The sequence below is a fragment of the Narcine bancroftii genome, chromosome 2 (assembly GCF_036971445.1).
Source record: "Narcine bancroftii isolate sNarBan1 chromosome 2, sNarBan1.hap1, whole genome shotgun sequence".
Taxonomy (NCBI): Eukaryota; Metazoa; Chordata; class Chondrichthyes; order Torpediniformes; family Narcinidae; genus Narcine; species Narcine bancroftii.
Window position 1 is genome coordinate 201,596,598 of NC_091470.1, and position 24,708 is coordinate 201,621,305.

The 24,708-nt window shown below is 45.9% G+C and overlaps 1 protein-coding gene across 3 annotated transcripts in view; it reads right to left on the reverse strand.

The window, feature by feature from the left end:
• Positions 1-12,085: 12,085 nt before the first annotated feature.
• LOC138755002 (misshapen-like kinase 1) overlaps positions 12,086-24,708 on the reverse strand; it is a 406,606-nt gene continuing 393,983 nt past the window's right edge. For all 3 annotated transcript variants that reach the window (XM_069920129.1, XM_069920126.1, XM_069920128.1), the window contains 3 exons: positions 23,427-23,586; positions 18,107-18,246; positions 12,086-15,546 (listed from right to left, as the gene is read on the reverse strand). In XM_069920129.1, the coding sequence (XP_069776230.1) occupies positions 15,463-15,546; positions 18,107-18,246; positions 23,427-23,586 (384 nt within the window). In that variant the 3' untranslated portion in view covers positions 12,086-15,462. The remainder of the gene's footprint in view (positions 15,547-18,106; positions 18,247-23,426; positions 23,587-24,708) is intronic.

Genomic DNA, 24,708 nt, shown 5'->3' on the forward strand with positions numbered 1-24,708 from the left:
AGATATCTTGCATAAACTTTTGATCTTCTTCGTTAGGTGAATATACATTGAGTAGATTTCAAAACTCCGAATATATCTGACATTTTATCATTACATATCTCCCTGCTGGATCTATTATTTCCTCTTCTATTTTAAATGGCACATTTTTACTAATTAATATAGCTACTCCTCTTGCTTTTGAATTATACGATGCTGCTGTTACGTGTCCTACCCAATCTCTCTTTAATTTCTTGTGCTCCAATTCAGTTAAATGTGTTTCTTGCACAAATGCTATATCAATTTTTTCTTTTTTCAGTAAATTTAGCAGTTTCTTCCTTTTAATTTGGTTATGTATTCCATTAATATTTAAAGTCATATAGTTCAACGAAGCCATTTTATACTTTGTTTATCTTCCCTTTCCGTTTCTCCACCATTACCTTTCCTTCTTATCCATTTCTGTTTTCTTGTTTTGAACCCTTTATAAGACAACATTCCTAAAACATCAAACATTTTCCTTATTCTCCTATTTAAAACTTCTTTTACCCCAATCTCCCTTCCCCTCCTGAGTTGTCCTTTATCCCTTGTCGGACAACCACATCTCCCCTCTCCATTTGGATTTGCGAATTCACTCGCAAGCGTCAGCTGATTTTGCAGTGACCGCAACTCCTCCCCACTCAGCCCCCCCCAGAAAAGATTTCACTTTTCATATGTAACAAAGGTCACTTTTTAGTTCCCTCCTTATTCCCTCTATTCCATTTCCTTCCCTTATTAATTCTTGTCTATACAATCTATATTTTCCTCTAAATATGGATACATTCATGTATGCACATTATACATATACACACATATACCTCTTTACCCACATACATATAAATCGTGGTCATTTTTACTCTTATTACATATCTTCATCTCTCTGGTTGTTTTGTAGTTGTTCTGCAAATTTCCTTGCTTCCTCTGGATCCGAGAATAGTTTTTTTTTCCCATAAGATTGTTTTCAATGTATTGAACTCCTTTCTCTTCTTCAGGAGTTCAAAACTTATGTGTCTTTTTAGTTCTCAGTCTTTTGTACTCTCGTTACACGTCTTCATCCCTCAGTCTATTTTGTAATTGTTCTGCAAATTTTCGTGCTTCCTCTGGATCCAAGAATAGTCTGTTTTGTTGTCCTGGAATAAATATTTTCAATACCGCTGGATGCTTTAGTATAAATTTATACCCTTTCTTCCATAAAATCGCCTTTGCTGTATTGAACTCCTTTCTCTTCTTCAGGAGTTCAAAACTTATATCTGGATAAATGAAGATTTTTTGCCCTTTGTACTCCAGTGGCTTGTTGCCCTCTCTTACTTTTTCCATTGTCTTCTCCAGTACCTTTTCTCTTGTAGTATATCTTAGGAATTTTACTAAAATAGATCTTGGTTTTTGTTGTGGTTGTGGTTTAGAGGCCAATGCTCTATGTGCCCTTTCTATTTCCATTTCTTGCTGTAGTTCTGGGCATCCTAGGATCCTGGGGATCCAATCTTTTATAAACTCTCTCATATTCTTGCCTTCTTCATCTTCCTTAAGGCCCACTATCTTTATGTTATTTCTTCTGTTATAATTTTCCATTATATCTATTTTCTGAGCTAACAGTTCTTGTGTCTCTATAACTTTTTTATTAGATTCCTCTAATTTCTTTTTTAAGTCCTCTACCTCCATTTCTACTGCTGCTTCCCGCTCTTCCATCTTGTCCATTTTCTTTCCCATTTCTGTTAGGTCATATCTATTTTATTCATTTTCTCTTCTGTGTTGTTTATTCTTCTTCTTAAATCATTAAATTCTTGCGCTTGCCATTCTTTAAATGACTCCATGTATTCTTTAATAAGAGAAATTATATCCTTTATCTTGCCTTTCCCTTTTTCTTCTATTTCACTGTACTCATCCTCTGCCTCTTCTTCTTCCTTTGGGTTGGCCATCTGTTGTTTCTTTGTTGTCCTTTTCTTCTCTTCTTTCTTGTTTTCGTTGTCTTCTATGTTCTCCTCTTGCTGCAGGTATTCTGCAGCTGTCATTGCCGGCTGTGGAGATCGACTCCCCAGCTGGTCACCCCTCCCGTCGGTGTGTTTTTTTGCATGCGCGGTTGTGCACTTTTACTCGGCTCAGCGAGCCATTTTTGTAGTCCACTTTCTACCGACCTGAGGGAGCGGGTTTCTCTCTCCACCGCGGGCCTCTTTGAACAGGTAAGGCCTTCTCCTTCTTCTTCCGTTGTCTTCTCTTCCTCTCTTCTTACCGTTGATTTTGATTTTTCTTTTTTCGTCACCATCTTCTTTCCACCTTTACACTCACTTTTCTTTAATTTTTATTTTTGTGCCTTTGTGCTTTCCTTTGTTTTTTCCGACTTTTCTGGAGAGGGCTGGAGTTCACCGTCCGGCCACTACTCCATCACGTGACTCCCAGCCTCTTCAATTTCCAGAACATACATGTACTAGTTTATCACAGATTCTTACAGTCATGACAAATCTTTAACTCCTATTTATGTCAATGTGCTCCATGGTCCTGGAGAATTGTTCTTTCGTCTACAGTGGTTATGGGGTGAATGACAAGTGAAAGGCGACTCGACTTATTCAGGAGTCGGCCTGTGTTTCCACACTCCTGCCCAAGGGCTCAGGGCCAAAGCGTCAACAGCCTTTATGTCCTGGGGACGCTGCGTGACCTGCTGAGTTTCTCCAGCACGTTTGTGTGTTGTCCTCAACCCCAGCATCCAAGGATTGTGGACCCTCTACATACAATGGTCCCACTTACAAAATTTTAAAGTTACGATGGTCATAATCGCTGTATTTTATGATTAAAAATTGCTTCTTTTACAGGGCGGAATAAAGGGTATTCAACATTTAATTATAAAATAAGCTTTGTTCTGGATAATGTTGGCTAGCTGTGATGTTCACGCGATGAACTTGTTAAATTCATCTGTTACGAGCCCAAAGGTCCCCAAAACCCAGCAGCAATAGAAATTCACCAAGACAAGTAGTTACTTAAACAAAAGTTGTTTTTAATTATCTTTAAACATGAAAACAGAATTGAACTTTAACTTATATCTACACTTAACTAACCCAAATTAACTCTCTTCTAATTCTAAGCGCACGTGTATAATGTGTGTATAAATGTAAGAAAAGTTCTTTGGTTCACAGTTCAATCTCATTTCTCCTTCTTCCAAGTTCTCTGGTTGCAGGCATTCTTATACTGTGCATAGAATTTAACATGTATAAAGTTCACCAAAGGTAAGCTCGAAAGGTAAATGTTTACCGCTCAGGAAGGTTCTTGTAGGGTTTGCAGAGAGAAATTTGTTGTACCAGGATGTCCACAACTGAGGTACCACCATTAGTCACCTCAATGTCTCACTGATGAAACTTGCCCCATCAGGGTTTTCCAGATGGTAACCTCTTTCTTTCTGGCTAGCACAGAGTTCCTTTCTGTTCCACTTATTCCAAAAGAAACATCAGACAGAAAGCACTTCCAGCTATCTGCCACTCTGGAGCTTTCTGTTTCCCACCAGCTTTTCCTGACTTGTTTCAACTGTGACTGTTCAGTTTCTTTCAGTGTCACACACACACTTGCAGCAAACCACAGGAGTTCTCCCTCTTGGTCAAGCTGTTGACTTAGGTAAACAAAACCCAAGTGTGACCTTTCTGTGAGCATTCTGTAGGTACTTGCAAACAGCCAATTTGTCTTCTCCAAGACAATGGTCTATTCATTTCATGCTGTCATTTCAATTAGCATCTACTTGTGAAATGTGCAGATCATTCTCCAAAGTTTCTGCAATGTTACTGAATATAAATTCTTAGTATTTCAAATTAGATGTTTTAAGACGCTGTTTACATCCGGTACCGCACGGATGGCAGTCTCTTCAATCTGAGGCGCCTGCAAGCTCACACAAAGATACAAGAGAAACTTGTCCGTGAACTACTCTTTGCAGACAATGCCGCTTTAGTTGCCCATTCAGAGCCAGCGCTTCAGCGCTTGACGCCTTGTTTTGCGGAAACTGCCAAAATGTTTGGCCTGGAAGTCAGCCTGAAGAAAACTGAGGTCTTCCATCAGCCAGCTCCCCACCATGACTACCAGCCCCCCCACATCTCCATCGGGCACACAAAACTCAAAACGGTCAACCAGTTTACCTATCTTGGCTGCACCATTTCATCAGATGCAAGGATCGACAATGAGATAGACAACAGACTCGCCAAGGCAAATAGCGCCTTTGGAAGACTACACAAAAGAGTCTGGAAAAACAACCAACTGAAAAACCTCACAAAGATAAGCGTATACAGAGCCGTTGTCATACCCACACTCCTGTTCGGATCCGAATCATGGGTCCTCTACCGGCATCACCTACAGCTCTTAGAACGCTTCCACCAGCGTTGTTTCCGCTCCATTCTCAACATTCATTGGAGCGACTTCATACTTCACATCAAAGTACTCGAGATGGCAGAGGCCGACAGCATCGAATCCATGCTGCTGAAGATCCAACTGCGCTGGGTAGGTTACGTCTCCAGAATGGAGGACCATAGCCTTCCCAAGATCGTGTTATATGGCGAGTTCTCCACCTGCCACTGTGACAGAGGTGCACCAAAGAAGAGGTACAAGGACTGCCTAAAGAAATCTCTTGGTGCCTGCCACATTGACCACCACCAGTGGGCTGATATTGCCTTAAACCGTGCATCTCGGCACCTCACAGTTGGGCGGGCAGCAACCTCCTTTGAAGAAGACCGCAGAGCTCACCTCACTGACAAAAGACAAAGGAGGAAAAACCCAACACCCAACCCCAACTCCATAAATCTTCGTCCGCGAAGTCAAGCCGAAGATGTATGTAATCCACTCTAATCTTACCAAATTCTTCCACCCTAATCTCAAACTTACCTGGTCCATCTCCAACAACAGTCTCCCCTTCCTGGATCTCTCTGTCTCCATCTCGGGAGACAAGCTTTCCACTGACGTATACTACAAACCTTCTAACTCCCACAACTACCATGACTGCTCATCCTCACGCCCCGCCCTCTGCAAGGATTCCCCCCTTCTTTCAATTTCTCCATCTCCACCGCATCTGTGCCCAAGCGGAGGTCTTCCAGTCCAGAGCCTCCGAAATGTCTGCCTTCTTCCACAAACATGGTTTCCCCTCCACTCAGCCCTCACCCGCATCTCCTCATCTGCCCTGGCCCCCTCTGCCCCCAGACACAACATTGAATCCCCTTCATCGTCATCACCTCCTCATCTGACACATCATCCACTGAAATTATGACAGGATCACACCTCCAGTCACATTTTTCCTGTTGGAAAAACACCATGGACTTACCATGAAGCTGTCCAAATTTCAAATCCAATTTATGTTGATTGCTCTGGTGGTGGCCGGGAAGTACTTAGCGATTTCCTGGAAGTCGGACTCCCAACTGCGGGCTGGAAATGCAGAGCTGCCTTCCCCTGGAGAGAATTGCCTGGCGCTTAAGGACGAAACACGACACCTTCCTTAAAATATGACTGTAGGGGCAAAGATAGTGTGTGGTTCCTTAGTGCTTTGTCGCTCTGTCTGTTCCTGTCTACCCCCCGGGAGAAAGGTGGGGGGGTGGATTCCAACTGCACGAAAACCAACAAGGTCGGGTCAGATACAGCATGAGCTCTCTGAACCCTTCTCCATTAACAATGGCGTGAAGCAAGGCTGTGTTCTCGCACCAACCCTCTTTTCAATCTTCTTCAGCATGATGCTGAACCAAGCCATGAAAGACCTCAACAATGAAGATGCTGTTTACCGCATCCGTGCGGTACCGCACGGATGGCAGTCTCTTCAATCTGAGGCGCCTGCAAGCTCACACCAAGACACAAGAGAAACTTGTCCGTGAATTACTCTTTGCAGACGATGTCGCTTTAGTTGCCCATTCAGAGCCAGCTCTTCAGTGCTTGACATCCTGTTTTGCGGAAACTGCCAAAATGTTTGGCCTGGAAGTCAGCCTGAAGAAAACGGAGGTCCTCCATCAGCCAGCTCCCCACCACGACTACCAGCCCCCCCACATCTCCATCGGGCACACAAAACTCAAAACGGTCAACCAGTTTACCTATCTCGGCTGCACCATTTCATCGGATGCAAGGATCGACAACGAGATAGACAACAGACTTGCCAAAGCAAATAGCGCCTTTGGAAGACTACACAAAAGAGTCTGGAAAAACAACCAACTGAAAAACCTCACAAAGATAAGCGTATACAGAGCTGTTGTCATACCCACACTCCTGTTCGGCTCCGAATCATGGGTCCTCTACCGGCATCACCTACGGCTCCTAGAACGCTTCCACCAGCGTTGTCTCCGCTCCATCCTCAACATTCATTGGAGCGACTTCATCCCTAACATCGAAGTACTCGAGATGGTAGAGGCCGACAGCATCGAGTCCACACTGCTGAAGATCCAGCTGCACTGGGTGGGTCACGTCTCCAGAATGGAGGACCTTCGCCTTCCCAAGATCGTGTTATATGGCGAACTCTCCACTGGCCACCGTGACAGAGGTGCACCAAAGGAGAGGTACAAGGACTGCCTAAAGAAATCTCTTGGTGCCTGCCACATTGACCACCACCAGTGGGCTGATATCGCCTCAAACCATGCATCTCGGCGCCTCACAGTTGGGCAGGCAGCAACCTCCTTTGAAGAAGACCGCAGAGCCCACCTCACTGACAAAAGACAAAGGAGGAAAAACCCAACACCCAACCCCAACCAACCAATTTTCCCCTGCAACCGCTGCAACCGTGTCTGCCTATCCCGCATCGGACTTGTCAGCCACAAACGAGCCTGCAGCTGACTGGACATTTACCCCCTCCATAAATCTTCGTCTGCGAAGCCAAGCCAAAGAAGAAAAAGACCTTAATTAGATCGAGGACGGCGGCGGAGGTCCCGACGATTTGTATTTTCGTTGAGTTTGTTCTTCGTTTTTAGTATCTTCTATATTCTCGTGTCCCTAATGTGTCTGGAAGGTGAAGGGACACTGTAAAACGCTGCAGGAACGGGGGGAGGGGCTGTCTCTCTTTTTCAGGGTGATTTAATGTTGTCTCTGGTTATATTAATAGGGATACAGGAGGCAATGGATGGTGAGGTTTGTATATAATTGGAAAATGTGATGTTTTCATTAGCATGGATTATTCCGGATGGTTGACGCAGTTTTTTTGCTCATTGTAATTACCTCGAAATATTTCCGTAGTATCCCTGTAGAGGTTTACGGCAAACCTCAAAGAAAAAAAATTGTTACAGCGATCCCACGGCTGCAGGGACGGGGAGTGGAGATGCAGTGCTCCCGTGGGGTCCAGCCGCCCAGTTTGTTCCGCATGGGCTGAGGGAGCCGACATGGTGGTTGGAGGGGGGCCGTTAAATTTGAGATCCCGGGGTCTGTGCCATCCAGATGGATGCACCTTTTAGTCGGCAGTGGAGCAGGGCAACAGGGAGCGGGAAGATCAGTCCCCACCCTACCCCTGTCTGAGAAGAGAGGACCCACGACTGGGGCACCGGGAAGGGGGCTCTGCGGCGGAATGCTGGCGACTCAAGGTGAGGAACCTGTGGGCTGCCATCGGGAAACTTGCGCCAGGCTGCTAAACTGGCTGGGTGGGGGGGGATCAATCCATTCACCTTAATTAGGTTGAGGCCGGCGGCAGGATGTGCGGAGGTGCCGAGGGCGCCGACCGTCCCTGACCGTGTCAGAGGTTCGGCTCTGGAGCCAGTGGTTTGGACTGGACTCCGAGTGGCCACAGAGGCGAATCCACGGACACTCGGTGACCCCGGGTGGGGGGGGGGGGGACCTCGCTTTTGCTTTTCTCTCTCTGACTGTAATAGACACTCAGGCAGCAAGAGAAAGGGACACTGTTTTATAATCATATAACCATTTACGGAGCGGAAACAGGCCATGTTGGCCTTTCGAGTCCGCACCGGTTCAAAAATGCAATATTACACAAAATTCATTTCATTCAGGCATAAGACAGAGATACATTAGCAGAAAGTTAAATGAAGTGCTTCTTTCAGTCAAAAGAGAATTCCCTGAGACCCTGAAGCCCCCAAACCCAGCCCTTGCCCACAAGCAGCCAGCTCCTCCCTCCCCCCCCAATCCAGCCCAAACCATCAAATGCAGTCGCCTTAAAAAAGGTAATGGGGAGAATCCTGGGAATTATAGATCAGTATAGGATCTATGAGCATTTTTATTAAATGACAATAAATTGAATCTTGATAGTACGGTAAAACCTCGTTAGAACACGTGAGTTGGGGTCCAAGATTTCAGACCCCGTTGCAGCCGAGTTGCAGTACAGATGCATATACGTCATGATACCGGAAGCAGGAAAACAGAATACTGTGACTCAAACCCTATAATAAGACCTTTAAACTCCACATATTAACAAACACATCTTGTAAATGAGTCAGAAGAATCCCTTTTAAAGTTTGTGGCTGTGAAGCCTGGCCTCCTAAAGTCATAGTTTGCGGCCCACAGACACCCGCGCCACAAGTGATTAACGAATCGTGTTCTAACAAGGTTTCACTGTATTTTCCACAAAATCCTACTTTGAATTTTATCAATGGACGATCCATTCTTGTATTGGAAACGTTATCATTTAAAATGCAATGAATATACATTTTTTAAAAATGTGAACATTGAGCCCACATTCACCACATCAGCTGGCAAATTGTTCCACACTCCCACCACTCTGTGTGCCAGGAAGTTCCCCTCATGTTCCGTCTGAGGCCTTACGTCCCTCCATCTCCTCCTTCCCCCTCCGTCCAGAACCACAATAGACCTTTCCATGTGAATTAGTGGTTTACCTGCATCTTCAGATTCAGATCAGATTTCAGATTGATTGTTGCAGCACACACACAGGCTCTACTCGTTATATACCCATGACGGTGTGACCAGGCACAATTCCAATGCCGTCTACAAGTTTGCCGATGACACCACAGTTGTCGGCAGAATCACAAATGGCAATGAGGAGGCGTCCAGGAGGGAGACGGATCAGCTCATTGAGTGGTGTAACGACAACCACCTCCCGCTCAATGTCAGCAAAACCAAGGAGATGATCGTGGACTTCAGGAGGGAGTCGGGGCAACACGACCCAGTCCTCATCGAGGGCTCAGTAGTGGAGAGGGTCAAGAACTTCAAATTTCTGCGGGGTCGACATTTCTTGAGGATCTGTCCTGGAGCCTCCACATTGATGCAATCACGAAGAAGGCTCGCCCAGCAGCTAGACTTGGTGAGGAATTTGAGATTTGGGACGTCATCGAAGGCTCTCAAAACCTTTCCAGGTGGACCGTGGAGTGCCTTCTGGCCGGTTGCATCACTGCCTGGTATGGAGGTGCCAACTCTCAGGACAAGAATAAACTCCAGACGGTAGTTAACTCGGCCTGAGACATCACAGGCACCAGACTCCACTCCATCGCGAACATTGACAAAAGAGCAGCCTCTATCATCAAGGTCCCCCCACCACCCAGGCCAGGTCCTCTTCACTCTACTACCATTGGGGAAAAGGCCCAGGAGCCTAAAGACGAGCACTCAGCAGCACAAGGACAGCTTCTTCCCCTCCGCCATTAGATTCCTGATACAAAGGTTGTGGATGGAACTGAAGGTTGTCATAGGTTACAAAAGGATATAGACAAGATGCAGAGTTGGATGGAAGAGTGGCAGATGGAGCTCAGTCCGGATCAGTGTGAGGTGATAAATTTTGGAAGGTCAAACCTGAAGGCTGAGTACAGATTTAATGGTCCAAATCCCTACATCCCTCAAGGTCACCGCACAGGTTGATAGGATCATTAAGAAGGTCTATGGGCTTTTGGGCTTCATTAGTCAGGGGGGTTGAGTTCAGGAATTGAGAGGTCATGTTGCAGCTCTAAAAAACCATTTATTGTGTCTGTTCTGGTCACCTCATTACAGGTAGGATGTGGAAGCTCTGGAGAGGGGGCAGAGGAGATTCACCAGGACTTTGCCTGGATTGGAGAACATGTCTAATGAGGCAAGGTGGGCAGAGCAAGGTGGGACTTTTCTCTTTGGAGTGAAGGAGGATGGGAGGAGATTTGATAGAGGTCAGCAAGATTCTGAGAGGCCTAGATAAGGTGGACGGCCAGCGCCTGTTTTCCAGAGTGGAAGTGGCAAATGCCAGAGGATGTCCATACAAAGTGAAGGGAGGGGAGTTTAGGGGAGATGTCCAGGGTAAGTTTTATTATACAGGGAGTGGCGGGGGCCTGGAATGCCTTGCGGGGGTGGTGGTGGAGGCTGGAACATTAGGGGCACTTACAAAACTCTTAGACGGACACATGGATGGGAAGAAATATAGAGGGTTACGAGGTAGGGAAGTTTTAGTATTTTTTGTTCAGAATATACAGAAGGGCTGAAGTTTGTGATTCACGGCAGTCTTGATGGAGGGTTTCTGTTTCAGGACGACAGCTGTGGAGTCAGGGGCAATGTCAGTAATAGCAGCTGGAATTGAGCAAGAACCGAGCAGCGAGGGAGAGCTGACCATTAATTGCTACCGCTCAGTGCCTTCAGCAGAGCAGATGGAGGATGTGGGTGGATTAAGGCAGCGATGAGGAGGCGGTTCTGGGGGGCTCTGCCCAAGGAAGCAATAGAGGCTGTCTCACTGAACATTCAGTAAAAACATTGGCACCTATGGGGATTGGTAGATGCCGGACCCATGTATTTTATGATTGTTTGAGATTGAAAACTAACAGCAAGGCACATCATTTTTAAACCTTCATTCTTTACCTATTTATTTTTTTCGTCGGCTACTTGAATTCCAGAAAACAGGTTTTATGGTGTTTAAGGCACAGATAGATTGTTGAAGACTTGGGAGGAACAGGAGGGGAAGTGGAGTTCATCGTCTTGAACAGCAGGGCAGGCTCGATGGGCCGGATGGCTGACTCCTGCTCACAATGTTCTTCTAATTGGCTGGAGTTGGAACACAAGGTTTAGAGGTATATGGGGTTTTGGGGGCAATGGGGTTTGCTGTGTGTGCAAGCGTTCTGCAAATTACTTCTGTATTTCTCCTTTTCCCTTGTGTGGTAATTTAATTTGTTGGTAAAGACCATAAGACAAAGGAGCAGAAATAGGCCATTCAACCCATCGAGTCAGCCCTGCCATTAAATTATGAGCTGATCCATTTTCCCACTCAGGCCCACTGCCCAGCCTTCTCCCCATAACCTTTAATGCCCTGGCTAATCAAGAACCTATTAATATCTGCCTTAAATGACCCGGCCTCCACGACTGCCTGTGGCCACAAGTTCCACAGATTCACCACCATCTGGCGGAATAAATTCCTCCATGTCTCCGTTCTCAGCGGGTGCCCTTCAACCCTGAAGTTGTCCTAGACTGGGCAGGAGGAATTTAAGGGCATCTCCACATTCTACTCAAGTGTATGACGATAAACTCGTTTCTCATCCCACTTGAAATGCTTGGAGAGACACCAGACTATGGCTGAGTTTGGCCAAAACCCCTCCCCCTGTCACCCACCCCACCCCCCAATGCACCCCAAATCAATGGATCCAGGGAAACACTCAAGGGCAGAATTTCTTTTCACTAAATAGAACAGAGAACACTACAGCGCAGTACAGGCCCTTCAGCCTGCCAGCCTATCTATTCCTCCCAACAAAAACAAAATCCTCCCAACCCTGTAACCCTATATTTTTCTTCCATCCGCGTGTCTAAGAGTCTTTTAAACACCTGCATCCCTCCGTCTCCTTTCACAGAGCCAGTCGATTAGAACCACAGAACATTACAGCAGAAGCAGGCTCCTCCATCTTTTTCCCCCATCTCTCTCTTGCCCTTTTCTCTCTGTCTCCTATTACAGAGCCAAAAATAATTTCTCACCTCTCCTCTTATCCTACCCAATTAACACCTTCTGTTCCTCTCCTGGTCAGTCTTCAGTCCTTATTCAGTCACCTGTTCTTGAAGAAGGGCTCAGGCCCGAAAAGTCGGTTATGCATCTTTACCTCCTTTAGATGCTGCGGGACCGGCTGAGTTCCTCCAGCATTTTGGCGCATTTTTTACTACAATCACAGAGTGTTTCCCTCTGAAATCGGGGCCTCGCGTTTCACCTTCTCCGCAGGAGTGGGGTTCATAACAAGAAGACAAGTTCACTGCCACGTTACTTTTAATCTAGTTTAATAAGGACCAAATCAACAGGAAAAAATCCAAGCAAGTCAATTCTCCAGCCAAAACGTAGCAGCAAAAATATAACCCACGGCCAGCAAGAAAACAAGGGCACGGCAGCGCTAGTTTTAAGTGGATTCCAGCTCCCTCCTGGTTGCGGACTGATGGTGGAATTGATCTGAAGGCCCAGGGTATCGTGCTTCTGTCTGAAATAGATGTCCCATCACCATGCCTCTTTTGTAGTGGTCCCTGGTGAAGCAAATCATGCCAGGCACTCAGGGACCGTCACACGAATACGGGCAGCTCTACAGGGTGCGGTAGCAGGAAGTTCCTAACCTTCAACTGCGGGGGGGGGGGGGGGACACGGACAGCAGCAAAGTGAGAAGAGGCTGAGAACGGAAGTCTTCATCCATGCACCCAGGAACTCCAGCCTTTCAAAGGGATGTGGAGTGGTCTTTGCAAAGAGCAAAACTGCCCAGTCGATCCAGAGACCGAACTGATGGGTTGAGGGTCACTCGCAGGTGGATGGGCAGAGGGAGAAGGCAACGGCCAGAAGCAAAGGTGGGGGAAACGGAGTTAAGGTACAGATCCAAGGAAATGGGGAAACAGATGAGGGGGGGGCGGCCTGTTTCCGTGCTGCAACCGCGATAAAAGTCATGTCTGTAATCAATGCAAGGCCGACTGGATATCACACTCGCTTATGGAACATTGAGAACTTGGTTTCAACCCTTGGCAGATGCCATCTTGTATGCAGCAACCAGCAGGATCTAACTGGGGCTGTCTAGAGTTCATGGCAACGCACTGACTACCCTGTTGGCAGCAACCCCCAGATGTCCTGTTGTATTCATGGCAGCCATCCATGGTTTACATCTTTCCTGCTCCCTCACGCATTATGGGTAAGCCATCCTTCAAAAAAAAAAAATTCTTTACTAAAGCCAGTGCTCCGAAGTGCTGGGAAGGGAGGCTTTCAAAGATTGCAGAGCCTTCTGGACCAGCTGGGAAAAATGGGATGAAAAATGGCAGGTGGAGAAGTGTGAGGTGTTGCATTTTGGAAGGACAAACCAAGAAAGGACGTACACGGTGAATGGTCGGGCACTGAGGAGTGCGGTAAAACAGAGGGATCTGGGAATACAGGTACAAAGTTCCAGGAAACTGGCGTCACAGGTGGACAGGGTTGTCAAGAGAGCTTTAGGTCATACTGACCTTCATAAATCAAAGTATTGAGTCCAGGTGTTGGGATGTTATGGTAAGTATAAGACATTGATGAGGCGAAATGTGGAGAATTGTGCGCAGTTTTGGTGACCGAACTACAGGAAAGATCTCAGTAAGATGGAAAGAGGGCAGACTTCAGGAATTGAGTTACAGGGAAAGGTTAAGCAGGTCAGGGATTTATTCCCTGGAGTGTAGAAGAATGAGGGGAGATTTGATTGAGGTGTTTAAAATTATGAGGGGGACGGACAGAGTAAATGTAGGGAGGCTTTTTCCACTGGGGAGAGATGAGATACAAACCAGAGGATGTGGATTAAGGGTGAAAGTTTATGAAGAACTGCTTCACACAGAAAGGGGTGGGAGTGTGGAATGAGCTGAAGTGGTGAATGCGTGCTCAGTTTTTAAGAAGAATTTGGACACGTACAAGGTTTGGAGGGGTACGGAGAACTATGGCCGGGGTGCAGGTCAGTGGGACTAGGTAGAATAACAGTTCGGCACAGACTAGAAGGGCCAAAGAGCCTATTTCTGAGCTGTGTTCTATGGTTTGAAAATTTGCACCAGGAGATTCTATTTGAAAATTATTTGCCATAAATAAATATAATTCAATTAGAGAGTCTATTTTCTTTTTTTTTGCGGACTCTGTTTGTTTACAGTAGGACTGTCACTGGAATCAGGGTCCAGGAACACAAAATATTGTGGCAATGGCTGATTACTTTAAAAAGACTCTCTACACAAAGGCAGGGATTGGGCCAACGAGGTAGTGTTTAAAACAGGTGGCTTGAAAGGACTTGGTGTGTGTGTGAAGTCAGCGTGGTGAGAAGAGAGTGCAGATAAACGTGATATATGCTAGGCAGATGGATGACGAATCTCTGCATTTTCTTGCAGGATGTTTGCCTGATTTAGGAACAAAATGGATGAGGGTAATAATAAAGCCGTGAAAGAGAGCACTCAGTAAACTCGGGACGGTCAAGTCAAAGCCGACAGGAGGCCCTCAACCCATTGGACCCCCCTCATTTTTCCCTTTCTTCCTCACAGAGGTGCCGTGAGTGGCCAGCTTTATCGTTACCACATACAATGCCCCTGTAAGCACAAATATATGCAAATTTAATTTTTAAGGGGTACAAAAATCACAGGAAATAAAAATACTGGTTCAATGTCGAGAAACACACTGAGGACACAGACCCGCTACGACAGTTTTGCACGTTTCCCTCTCTCATCTGTCCCAACAGGCATCAGAATCGAGGATGGCGAAGGAGTCACAGGGCTCGACTGGACAGTGGGATGTACAGCAGGGAATGATATCTGCCAAAATAGAGCTCGAGAGGGGATAGAGCAAGGAACATTTAGCGGTCTTTGGGAAATGGCACCGGATACTCCCAGTTCAGCTACGACTCCAGTAACACCAATCAAAACACATCACGGAGCCATTCTGAGACACAATGGTGCACTGTGCTGCTTTGGCAGAAATTGCCCTCAATTAAGTTCCTCTAATCAACAATGAAGACCCCATCACACCTCTCAAGGCTCTGATTAGATGTAACTGAACAAAAATAAAACTGTATTATGTCCCACATTTGGATTGATGAAAGAAAGTTGAAAAACTACTTTTTAAACCTCAATTCTATTCTAATGTAGGCAACAAAAAAAAAACCACACACACGACGATGAGCCATCATTCTGGACGTAGCTCATGCTTGTCCAATGCTCTGATTGAGGAAGCTGGCATGGACTGACGCAGATTGCTTCACGGTGACAAGACTGATTGGCGGTACTCGGTGCTCTCTACCCGACCAGGACGGCGTCTCGTTTCAGAGCAGGTCCGAGCCTTAGACATCACCCCAGCTGAGTGCATACGGCATCCATGTTCTCTGCTGCTAATCAGAAGCAGCCTCAACTTCGGACGAATAAAGCTTGCTGAGCAGGTGACTGGACTGCAGCCAAGATTTCAAATTCGCTCTCCGGGGGAAGGGGGGGAAGTCAAAACAAAAACGGGAAAGCAACTGTTCCACAACGACGTCTTTTGAGGCACGAGATCCATTTTCCGAGTTCCACGGAAACCTCTCCAAGGCCTTTGTATCCCCACTTTAAATCTCTGATCTACAAAACGAACCGTCATATTTATTTACAGCATCTATTCTTCAGTAGTCCAACAAGTTGTCCCTTTTACCAGTTCATGATTGTGTTCCTATTCAACGTCATGAAATATACTTGACTGCTTCCTCCTGAACGGACAGAGGCAAAAAATACCTGTGGGGGTAGAAAAAGGGAAGCAGTGAGATGGATGTAAACAACTGTGTGCACTGCAGCAAGGTGGGTATGAAGTTTCAGTGATTTTAGACATACAACAAAACCCTGGTATCCAGCACCTGTGGAGATCAGAAGATGCAGGAAAAGTGAATTTGCTGGTTGCTCAAGATGGCGCGCCTCCTGATTGGCGGACAAACGGTGAAGTGCGCCAATTTTAAACTTGTACTTTTTACCTATTTATTTTCCACAGTTTTTTTTTGCCGGTTGCTTGAATTCCAGATGGGGGAGGAGGGTGGGTTTACTGTAATATCAAAAGCATTTGAAATAGAAGGATACTACTTACTCCTTGAGAACAGTGGAGCAGGGGATCTCCCTCCTCTCCTCCCCACCACTACCTGTTTTGGTTTAGATCTGACGAAGGGCCCAGGCCCAAAATGTTGGCTAACTTGCACCTCTTGTGGATGCTACGTGACCTGCTGAGTTTCTCCAGCATGTAAGGATTCAAAGTTTGAGTGATTTTGGATTTTTATATGTTTTTATTCTGGGCAGAATAGCTCAGCACAGACTAGAAGGGCTGAAGGGTCTGTTTTCTGTGCTGTACTGTTCTATGGTTCTACTGTTTTCTTTTTCTATTTACAGCATGCTAGAAGCCGATTCCGGCCACTTAAACCAGTGCAGCCTAATTACACCCAATTAATCTACACTCACGGTGCATCTTGAATGGAAACTGGAGCCTCTATGGAAAACCCATGCAGTCACAGGGAGAATGTACAAACTCCTTACAGACAGCGTGGGATTCGAACCCACATTGCTGGCGCTGTAATAGTGTCGCACTATCTGCTTCACCAACCATGCCGCCCAATAGCAAAAGCATTTAAAGTGCACAGTTACGACTAGCTCCATTAACACATGGAACAGTACAGTACTGGATCTCCTTCTCCCCCCACCCCTTTCCCTCCTCGCCTTTTTGTTCAGGTGCCTGCCTGTTTTTACTTCTACCTGACGAAAGGTCCAGGCCTGAAACATTGGTGACCCTTCACCTCTTGTGGATGCTTTGTGACCTGCTGAGTTTCTCCAGCACGTTTGCCCCATGGTGCCCATGCTGCACATAATGCCAATCTCAACTCAATCCCTCTGCTTGCACCCAATCCATATCCTGCAATAATAGATCCAGGCACTGCTAGTTCCATTTCACAATCCATGCTCTGCTTCGTCCCAACCATTAACATATCGCTCCTCCTTTATGCTGTTTGTCACATCCAAACCATTCTGTGGGCACACCACTTCTGCATTCCCTACTGGATTTATTAGTTTGCGTTTATGTTTCTTCTGTTCTTCACGTGGAAATGTCTTCTCCACACTTTTCATAATCTTCAAGACCTTTCTCAGTTCCACCCTCCCTTTCTCAGCCTTCCCAACCACTGCAAGTAATGAGAAAAAGGGGGAGCAAATTTAAATTCCTGGGAGTCACTATCTCGGAGAATCTTTCCTGGACCCAACACATCGATGGCATCGTGAAGAAAGCACGTCAGCACCTTGACTTCCTCAGGAGTTTGCGGAGGTTCGGTTTGAGATCGGAAACCCTGACAAATGTCTATAGGTGTGTGGTGGAAGTGTGCCTCACAATCTGGTGTGGGGGACGCCAATACCCCTGAATGGAAATCCCGGCAAAAGGCAGTGGACGCAGCCCAAGGCATCACAGGTAAAACCTGTAGGTGACACTTCCCAGCTTTTAATATTTCTCAATCTCAAAACATGTCACCTTCCAAGAGAAGTCAGACTCGATATTCCGAATTGTATCCTATTCATCCAAATCAATCAAACTTCGATATGGCAGCTGTAAATAGTTTTAATTTTCCATTGATAAAAGCGAATAAATATTTTCATGGCTTTGCACTTCATAACAATTAGTAAAATAAAGCATATTGTAAATGATAATGATAATCAACTTCAAACAAATGTTTAAAATGATAATAAATTATTAATAATGAATAATAGGATCATGAATTCAAAGAAAAGTTTCTCGAGAGCTCACGTCTCTTCCACAGTCATTCCAAGAATGAGAAGAGAACTCCCGGTCTGCTTGATATTATGACATAGTACGTCATACTCTACAAAAACAATTAATCCTTAAAGGGAAAGTCATAAGAGCAGCCATAAATCATAAACACAAGGTTTTAAGCTCCTCAAAACCTTCCCCACTACCAACTAAATCTTTGGAGACCAGCAGCAATCAACAAAGCCCCACACGCTCTGTTCTTGCTGCTGCCATCAGGAAAGATATATAATTTTCCACAAGTCTTGCACCACCAGGTTCAGGAACAGCTAGACTTGCACCATCAGATTCCTCAACAATAAACTCAGAGACTCGTTTAAGGACTCTTATTTTTGCACATTATTTATTACTGTATTCCACAGTGCATTTATATTTCTTTCTTTTCTTGAGTACAGTTTGATTTTGCACTACCGCGAAGTAGAAATTCTGCCTGGCAGGGAAAGGAACCTCATGGTTGTATGTAATACCTGCATGTACTCTGATAATAATAATTTTGAACATTACCTTATCATTCCGTTCACAGAGAAATTTTAGCCGCTGGGCTCTTTTATGCATAAAAACTCCGTCAAGGTGACCCGTCTCCACAGAGCGGATTTCGATTGCCTTCTCGCCCCAACCCATGATCTGGTTTGAACAGATGTAAGCTGTATGGAGACACAATGCAGTTACATGTGAATCGCACGGTGAGGAAAATCACAGTTTTCATGGCCCACCCAATGCTGAGTCGGTGTTTTTCAGTCAAGGTCAGGTCAGCAGCGATTGAGACTCAGTACACAATTCAGCACCCTCCATAATGTTTGGGACAAAGACCCTTTTTTCCTTTATTTGCCCCGGTGCTACACAGTTTTAAATTTGTAATCAAAAAATTCACATGTGATTGAAGTGCACATTTCAGATTTTATTCAAGATTATTTGGTTTGACCATGTATAAATTTCAACATTTTTTATACCTAGTTCCATTATTTCAGGGCACCGTAATATTTGGGTCTGTACATTAAAGTAGTCATGTTCCATTAGTCTTACCTGCAATGACTGCCTGGAGTCTGTGATTCATAGACATCACCAGGTGTTGAGCATCTTCTCTGGTGCTGCTCTGCCAGGCCACTACTGCAGCCATCTTCAGCTTCTGCTTGTTTCAGGGGTTTGTCCCCTTAAGTTTTCTCTTCAGCATATAGAAGGCATCCTCAATTGGATTTGGAGCAGGCGACTGACTTGGCCATTCAAGAATTTTCCACTTTTTAACTTTGGAAAACTCCTTTGTTGCTTTATCATTCTGTTTGGGATCATGGTCGCTGTAGGATGAATTGCCATCCAATAGGTTTGGAACTTAAGCAGATAAGACGTTTCCATACATCTCAGAATTCATATTGCTGCTACCATCTGCATTGACATCATCAATGAAGATAAGAACGCCAGGACCTGTGGCAGCCAGACATGCTCAGGCCATAACACCCCCATCACCATGTTTCACAGACGACGTGGAATGCCTTGGTTCTTGGGCAGTTCATTTACTCCTCCACAATTTGCTCTTGCCATCACTCTGATGCAGGTGAACCTTGGTCTCATCCGTCCACAAGACCTTTTTTCCAGAATTCTGCAGCCTCTTTTAAAAACTTCTTGGCAAATCGTAATCTGGCTGTCCTGTTCCCGTGGCAAATTATCGGTTTGCACCTTGCAGTGTAGCCTCTGCATTTCTGCCCTCCTGAATTTTGTTTCTGATCTGTCGGACAGGAGTTTGGTTCATTTACGATGAGAATTCTTCCTGTCATCAGCAATGGCGATCCTCTTTGGCCTTCCAGTCCTTAGGCAGATTACTGAGCTCTTTCTTCTTAGTGATGTTCTAAACAGTTGATTTTGGTCCTCCTAAGGTTTGGGTGATGTCTCTCACTGTTTTATTCTGGTTTGTCAGCCTCATAATGGCTTCTTTGATTTTCGTGGGCACAATTCTGGTCCTCATGTTGAAAAATGGCAACTACAGACTCCAAACATGATCAAAAGCTTTGAAGCAAGCCGAGCTCTCTCATCCCTGCTCGAATGAAGCAACTCAACATACCTGAGTGCTCACAAACCCCTGTGAAGCTAAATGTTCCAAACAGGGGAAATATGTATAAAAAATGCTGTAATTTCTACAGGGTCAAAGTGCATATAAATAACCTTGAATAAAATCTGGAAATGTGCTCTTTAATCAACTGTGAATTGTTTGATTACACATTTAAAACTGTAGAGCACTGGGACAAATAAAGGAAAAACGTGTCTTTGTCCCAAACATTATGAGGGCTCTATATATAACCATATAATTACAGTATGGAAACAGGCCATATCAGCCCCTCTAGTCCGCACTGATTTAAGTGAACTCCATTAGTTTCACCTACCTGCTCCCTGCCTATAACCCTCTCCAACCCCCTCACATCCATGCACTCATCCAACCTCCTCTTAAATGACAAAATTAACCCTGTGTGATAATTATGCACTGTGTATTTGTGGTCCGGAGAAACGCTGTTTCATCCAGTTGCATCTGTAAAGTCAGACGATAATGAACTTAAGACACCAGCTACAAGAACTCTCCAGTGGGAAGATGCAACATGGTCCTAATTCCAATGGCTGGTGTTGGAAGTGATGTTCCAGGATTAGCCTTCCTGCATCATGGGAAGGGAGCACCAACCTATCCCTCCCCCAAATCTGAGCCAAAAGCCAAGTTCTTTCCAGGAGATTGGGAGGCCACGCAGCCGCTGAGCACATCTCCACATATGGAGTACTGATCACCCCAGCCGAGGGAAGGAAGTCACTTTCACAAGATTTACGAAGATGGGCACAGGGACTGGAGGGCTCGAATATCGAGGAAAGGCCGGATAGGCTGGAAGCAGAGATGAGAGGGGTCCTTAGTGAGATACGTGAAAACGTGCGGAAATGCAAAATTACATTCGTACAGATGGAAGAAGCTGCGAACCCTTCCCTCCTTATGTGTCTTCCCTCCTTGTACGTTGAATGTGGAGCTCGAGTTGGCGATGGCTTGGATACTCGGGGACTCTTCTGTTCCTCTTTCTATGACTGTAAGAAGCGCTTGGGCAATGTCAGCCTTGCGGCAGACAAAAGAAATTTCTTGTAGCTTTGTTGTTTTTATTACATGACAATAAAGGAATCTTGATGTCACTTTTTTAAAAATTGCTAACCGGCACGGTTGGCGTAGCGGTTAGTGCAATACAGCACCAGCATCCGAGATCTGAATCCAGCGCTGTCTGTAAGGAGTTTGCACGTATTCCCCGTGTCTGTGAAGGCTTCCTTGGGGTGCTCCAGTTTCCTCCCAACCTTCAAAATGTATCTGAGTTGAAGGTCAATTGGGCGGCAGGGCTGTTACCGTGCTGTATATCTAAACTGAAAATAAAAGGAACTCTATATGAAACATTGACTATTTCAATTGGTTCTTGAGCAATTCTTGGTTGGTGACATGCTAACACTGATCAGAAAAAGAAAAAAAAGGAGTCACCATGGCAACGGGCAGCCAAGAGAGCGGGAGGGAGTTAAATTTGGAGAACTTGATGGCAAGTCCAGAAGTCTGTACCAACCCAGAGGGAAGTTGAGGCACTGTTGCCCGAGATGGCTTTGGCCATCGTTCCAACAGTACAGTGATGTGGAAAACTGCTTTTCCTGGCTGGGATTGAGTTGAGGGACTATTCTTACAGAGGCAATGAACAGAAGAGTGGTTTCAGACATTTCCCCCCAGGTTTAAGTGCCACAGCAGCGGCATCGCAGCATTTCTATTCCACGTCTCAGCTTTATAACCTCTGCTCAAGTCAAATCTATTGTCATCTGATTGTACGTGCAGATTGAAACAGTGTTTTCCGGTCCTCGGTGCAGAACGCACACAAAACATATACATAACACATATACAGACAAACAATACACAGGTAGGACAAGTATACGTATAGATAAACAATAAAATATTGTTTCACGAATATAAGAGTCTCGGATGATCAGTGTGAGCAGTTCCTTGGGTTGTTCCGCGTTCTCACTGCCCGTGGGAAGAAGCTGTTCCTCAGCCTGGTGGTGCTGGCTCTGATCCTCCTGGATCTCTTCCCTGATGGGAGCAGCTGAAAGATGCCGCGTGAGGATTGAGAGAGGTCCTCAATGATTTTGCACAACTTCTTGACAATAATCCCAGTAGATCACGCTGATGGGGTTGGGTGTGAGGGCAGGGGGTGTTAAACAAGAAGGTCTGCAGACTCTGGCAATACACAAACGTGCTGGAAAAACCCAGCAGGCCATGCAGCATCTAGAGGGAGTAGAGGGAAGTCAACGTTTCGGGCCTGGACATTTTGTCAGGTGTACAGTCAGCCTGAATAAAAAGGTGAGGGGAAGAGGGAGGAGCGGTCAACAGATAAGAGGTCATTGATGGATCCAGGTGGGAGGGTTAGAAGAGAACAAAGCTGAGCAGTGAAGGGGGAGAGGGAAAGGGAGAGAGACTCGGGAGGGAGGGAGGGTTAATGGAAACTGGAGAAGTCGATGTCACCTGGTTGGAGAGTGCCTGGACTGAGAGGTGTTGCTCCTAAAATGTGTGGCTAGCCTTGGTGTTTCTGTCCATGGCCTCATGCTCTGCCAGAGGCTCCCCATAAATTGGCAAATGGGCCTCTGCAACTGGACAGCATTAACATTGACCTCCAGTTTCTGTTGACCCCTCTCCCTCTGTCTCCTATCCCTCTCCTGTCAGAGAGCTACCTACCCTTAGACCTGTCCCCATCACGTCAGTTTTTTTCTCATCTATTTTCCCACCTATGACCTCTTACCTGTTGGCCCAAGACCCTTCCCCTTCCGCTCTCCACCTTTTTACTAGCCCTCTTTTTGCCCATTCCTTGACGAAGGGCCCAGGACCGAAATGTTGCTTGACTTTGCCTTTTGTGGATGCCCTGTGGACCTGCCGAGTTTCTGCAGCATGTCCGTGTTCTGCATCCTCTGCTTCAACAGCTTGTGTGGGGGTTGCTGTTGGGAGTAGGACACGGCAGTTTCGTGCTGGAGGTGGCCACCACTCACTGTCTGACCTTGTACAGTGACGATAACACTGAGAGCCCATTGTCACTGTACAAATGCAAGGAGATTCTCATTGCTCTGCAACAGTCTGTGGAGCTCGAGGGATCTTTGGAGAGTCCCAGAGAAAGAAAAAACAGTGAGAAAAGTTCACAAAGTGAACAAGGTATCTGGAATTCAAGCCACTGGCAAAAATGTTGAGGAAAATAAAATGAATAAGAATAAATAAACTAAATAAAATTTTAAAATTGTAAACTTAAATGTTCTCTGAAGTAACACATAAGCCTTTGTTGAAGATGGGAGTAAATATGCAGCCAGTGGAGAGCTTTGGTCGGGCTTTGCTTGTAGCACCTGTTTGAATAAAGTTGTGTGAAACAGCAATTGCGTCGCCCAGGATGAAGAGCTGGTTGACACCGCTCAGCGTTGGGGCGACTCTCTTGAAATGTCTCCTTACCTCTCCTTAGTGAGAGTCACCCCGACCAGAGGTTTTATCTGTAAACCTGGGGAGGAGGGGGTTAATTATCGATAATGTTATTGTTTGTCTTTCAGGCAGCTCGGTGGAGGGGGAGGAACCTGCAGATGCAGTGAAGGTTAAATATTTTCAAATGACTGAAAATAAAGTTAAATACTTTAAGGTTTATATATTCATGCAGGTGAAGTTTGTTCAGTCTAGGTACAGTCTAGTATTTTTGTCTTTTAAATTATTTATACTTAATGCAAGTGCCAGAAAGTACATTTATCCAGCATCTACCAATCCCCCTTAGGGATTGGGGTTTTACTATACCTCAATTTGTGGGCAACTTACCCACAGAGGTTGGCATCTCACCCCACTGCAACACCACGTCCTTCATGATACGGCCATAGGTGTTGACATAAACTCCTTCATCTTCATAACACAGAAGCATTTCCATTCCGGCAGTATTGGGTAGGATTACAATGGCATGAGGCATCATATGGGACTGAATCTATACAACAGAGAGAGGAGGTTCAGAGGTGACAGCAGAGCACACGGGAACAGGAGTCGGTCATTCATTCCCTTACTCTGATTGAGGAGCTGATTTGTCCCATTTTTGAATTCACCTCGAAGGATTTTGTTAGACGAGGATATCACAACAAACAGTTTTAAAAACCATGCAGTTCTTGGCAAAGGTACCATATGTATTCATGTAAACATCAACCCCCTGTCACGATCACGTACATATGTACCTGTGTCAGAAGTGGCGCGGGTTGCCCCGATGACGTAATCGGGGTGACACGCGGGAGTATAGTGTGCACACCTGGGTTAGTTCAGAAGGCTGCATACATGCGGTGGATCTTGGGAGTCAGGACGAGGAGAGGGAGAGTGTTGGGATCAGTGTGGCAGAGAGCCAATGAAAAGGGTTTGGTGGGATGAGGAATTCAGGGTTGTGTCTGAGAGGAATATAGGGTCGTAAAAAATGAGTGAGTGTAATCTTTACATTGTGTGTACACTGGATAAATTATTACAGCCTCACCCTATTTCCCCCCCACCAAATTTGGAATTTGCCATGTATCTTGTGTAAAAGTCAACGCTAGTCTCTCGCCTTGGCCCTGGCCACCCACCCAAGGGAGCTCCTGGTGCTCACAAGACGGACTCTCATCTCAGTCTCAAATGGCTGCCCATCAGGGGTCCCAACAGCTTGAACGTGGACTCTCGCCTTGGTCCCAACTGGCCACCGTCAGAGCTCCCGATGCCTCCAAAGTGGACTCTCACCTTGGTCCTGGCCACTTGCCCAAGGGAGTTCCTGACGCCTCCAATGCGAACTCTTGCCTCGATCCCAACCGGACGCCCATCAGGGGTACCAATGCCTTGAATGGGTACTCTCATCCTCTCACCTCAGTCTCAACTGCCTGCCCTCAGAGCTCCTGATGCCTCCAACACTGACTCTTGCCTTGGCCCTGGCCACCTGCCCATTGGAGCTCCCAATGCCTTGAACGTGGACTCTTGCCTTGGTCCACGCTGCCCGTTCTCAGAGCATCCAACACCTCCAACGCAGACTCTCGCCTTGGTCCCTGCTGCCTGCCCTCAGAGCTCCCGACGCCTTGAATGCGGACTCTCGCCTTGGTCC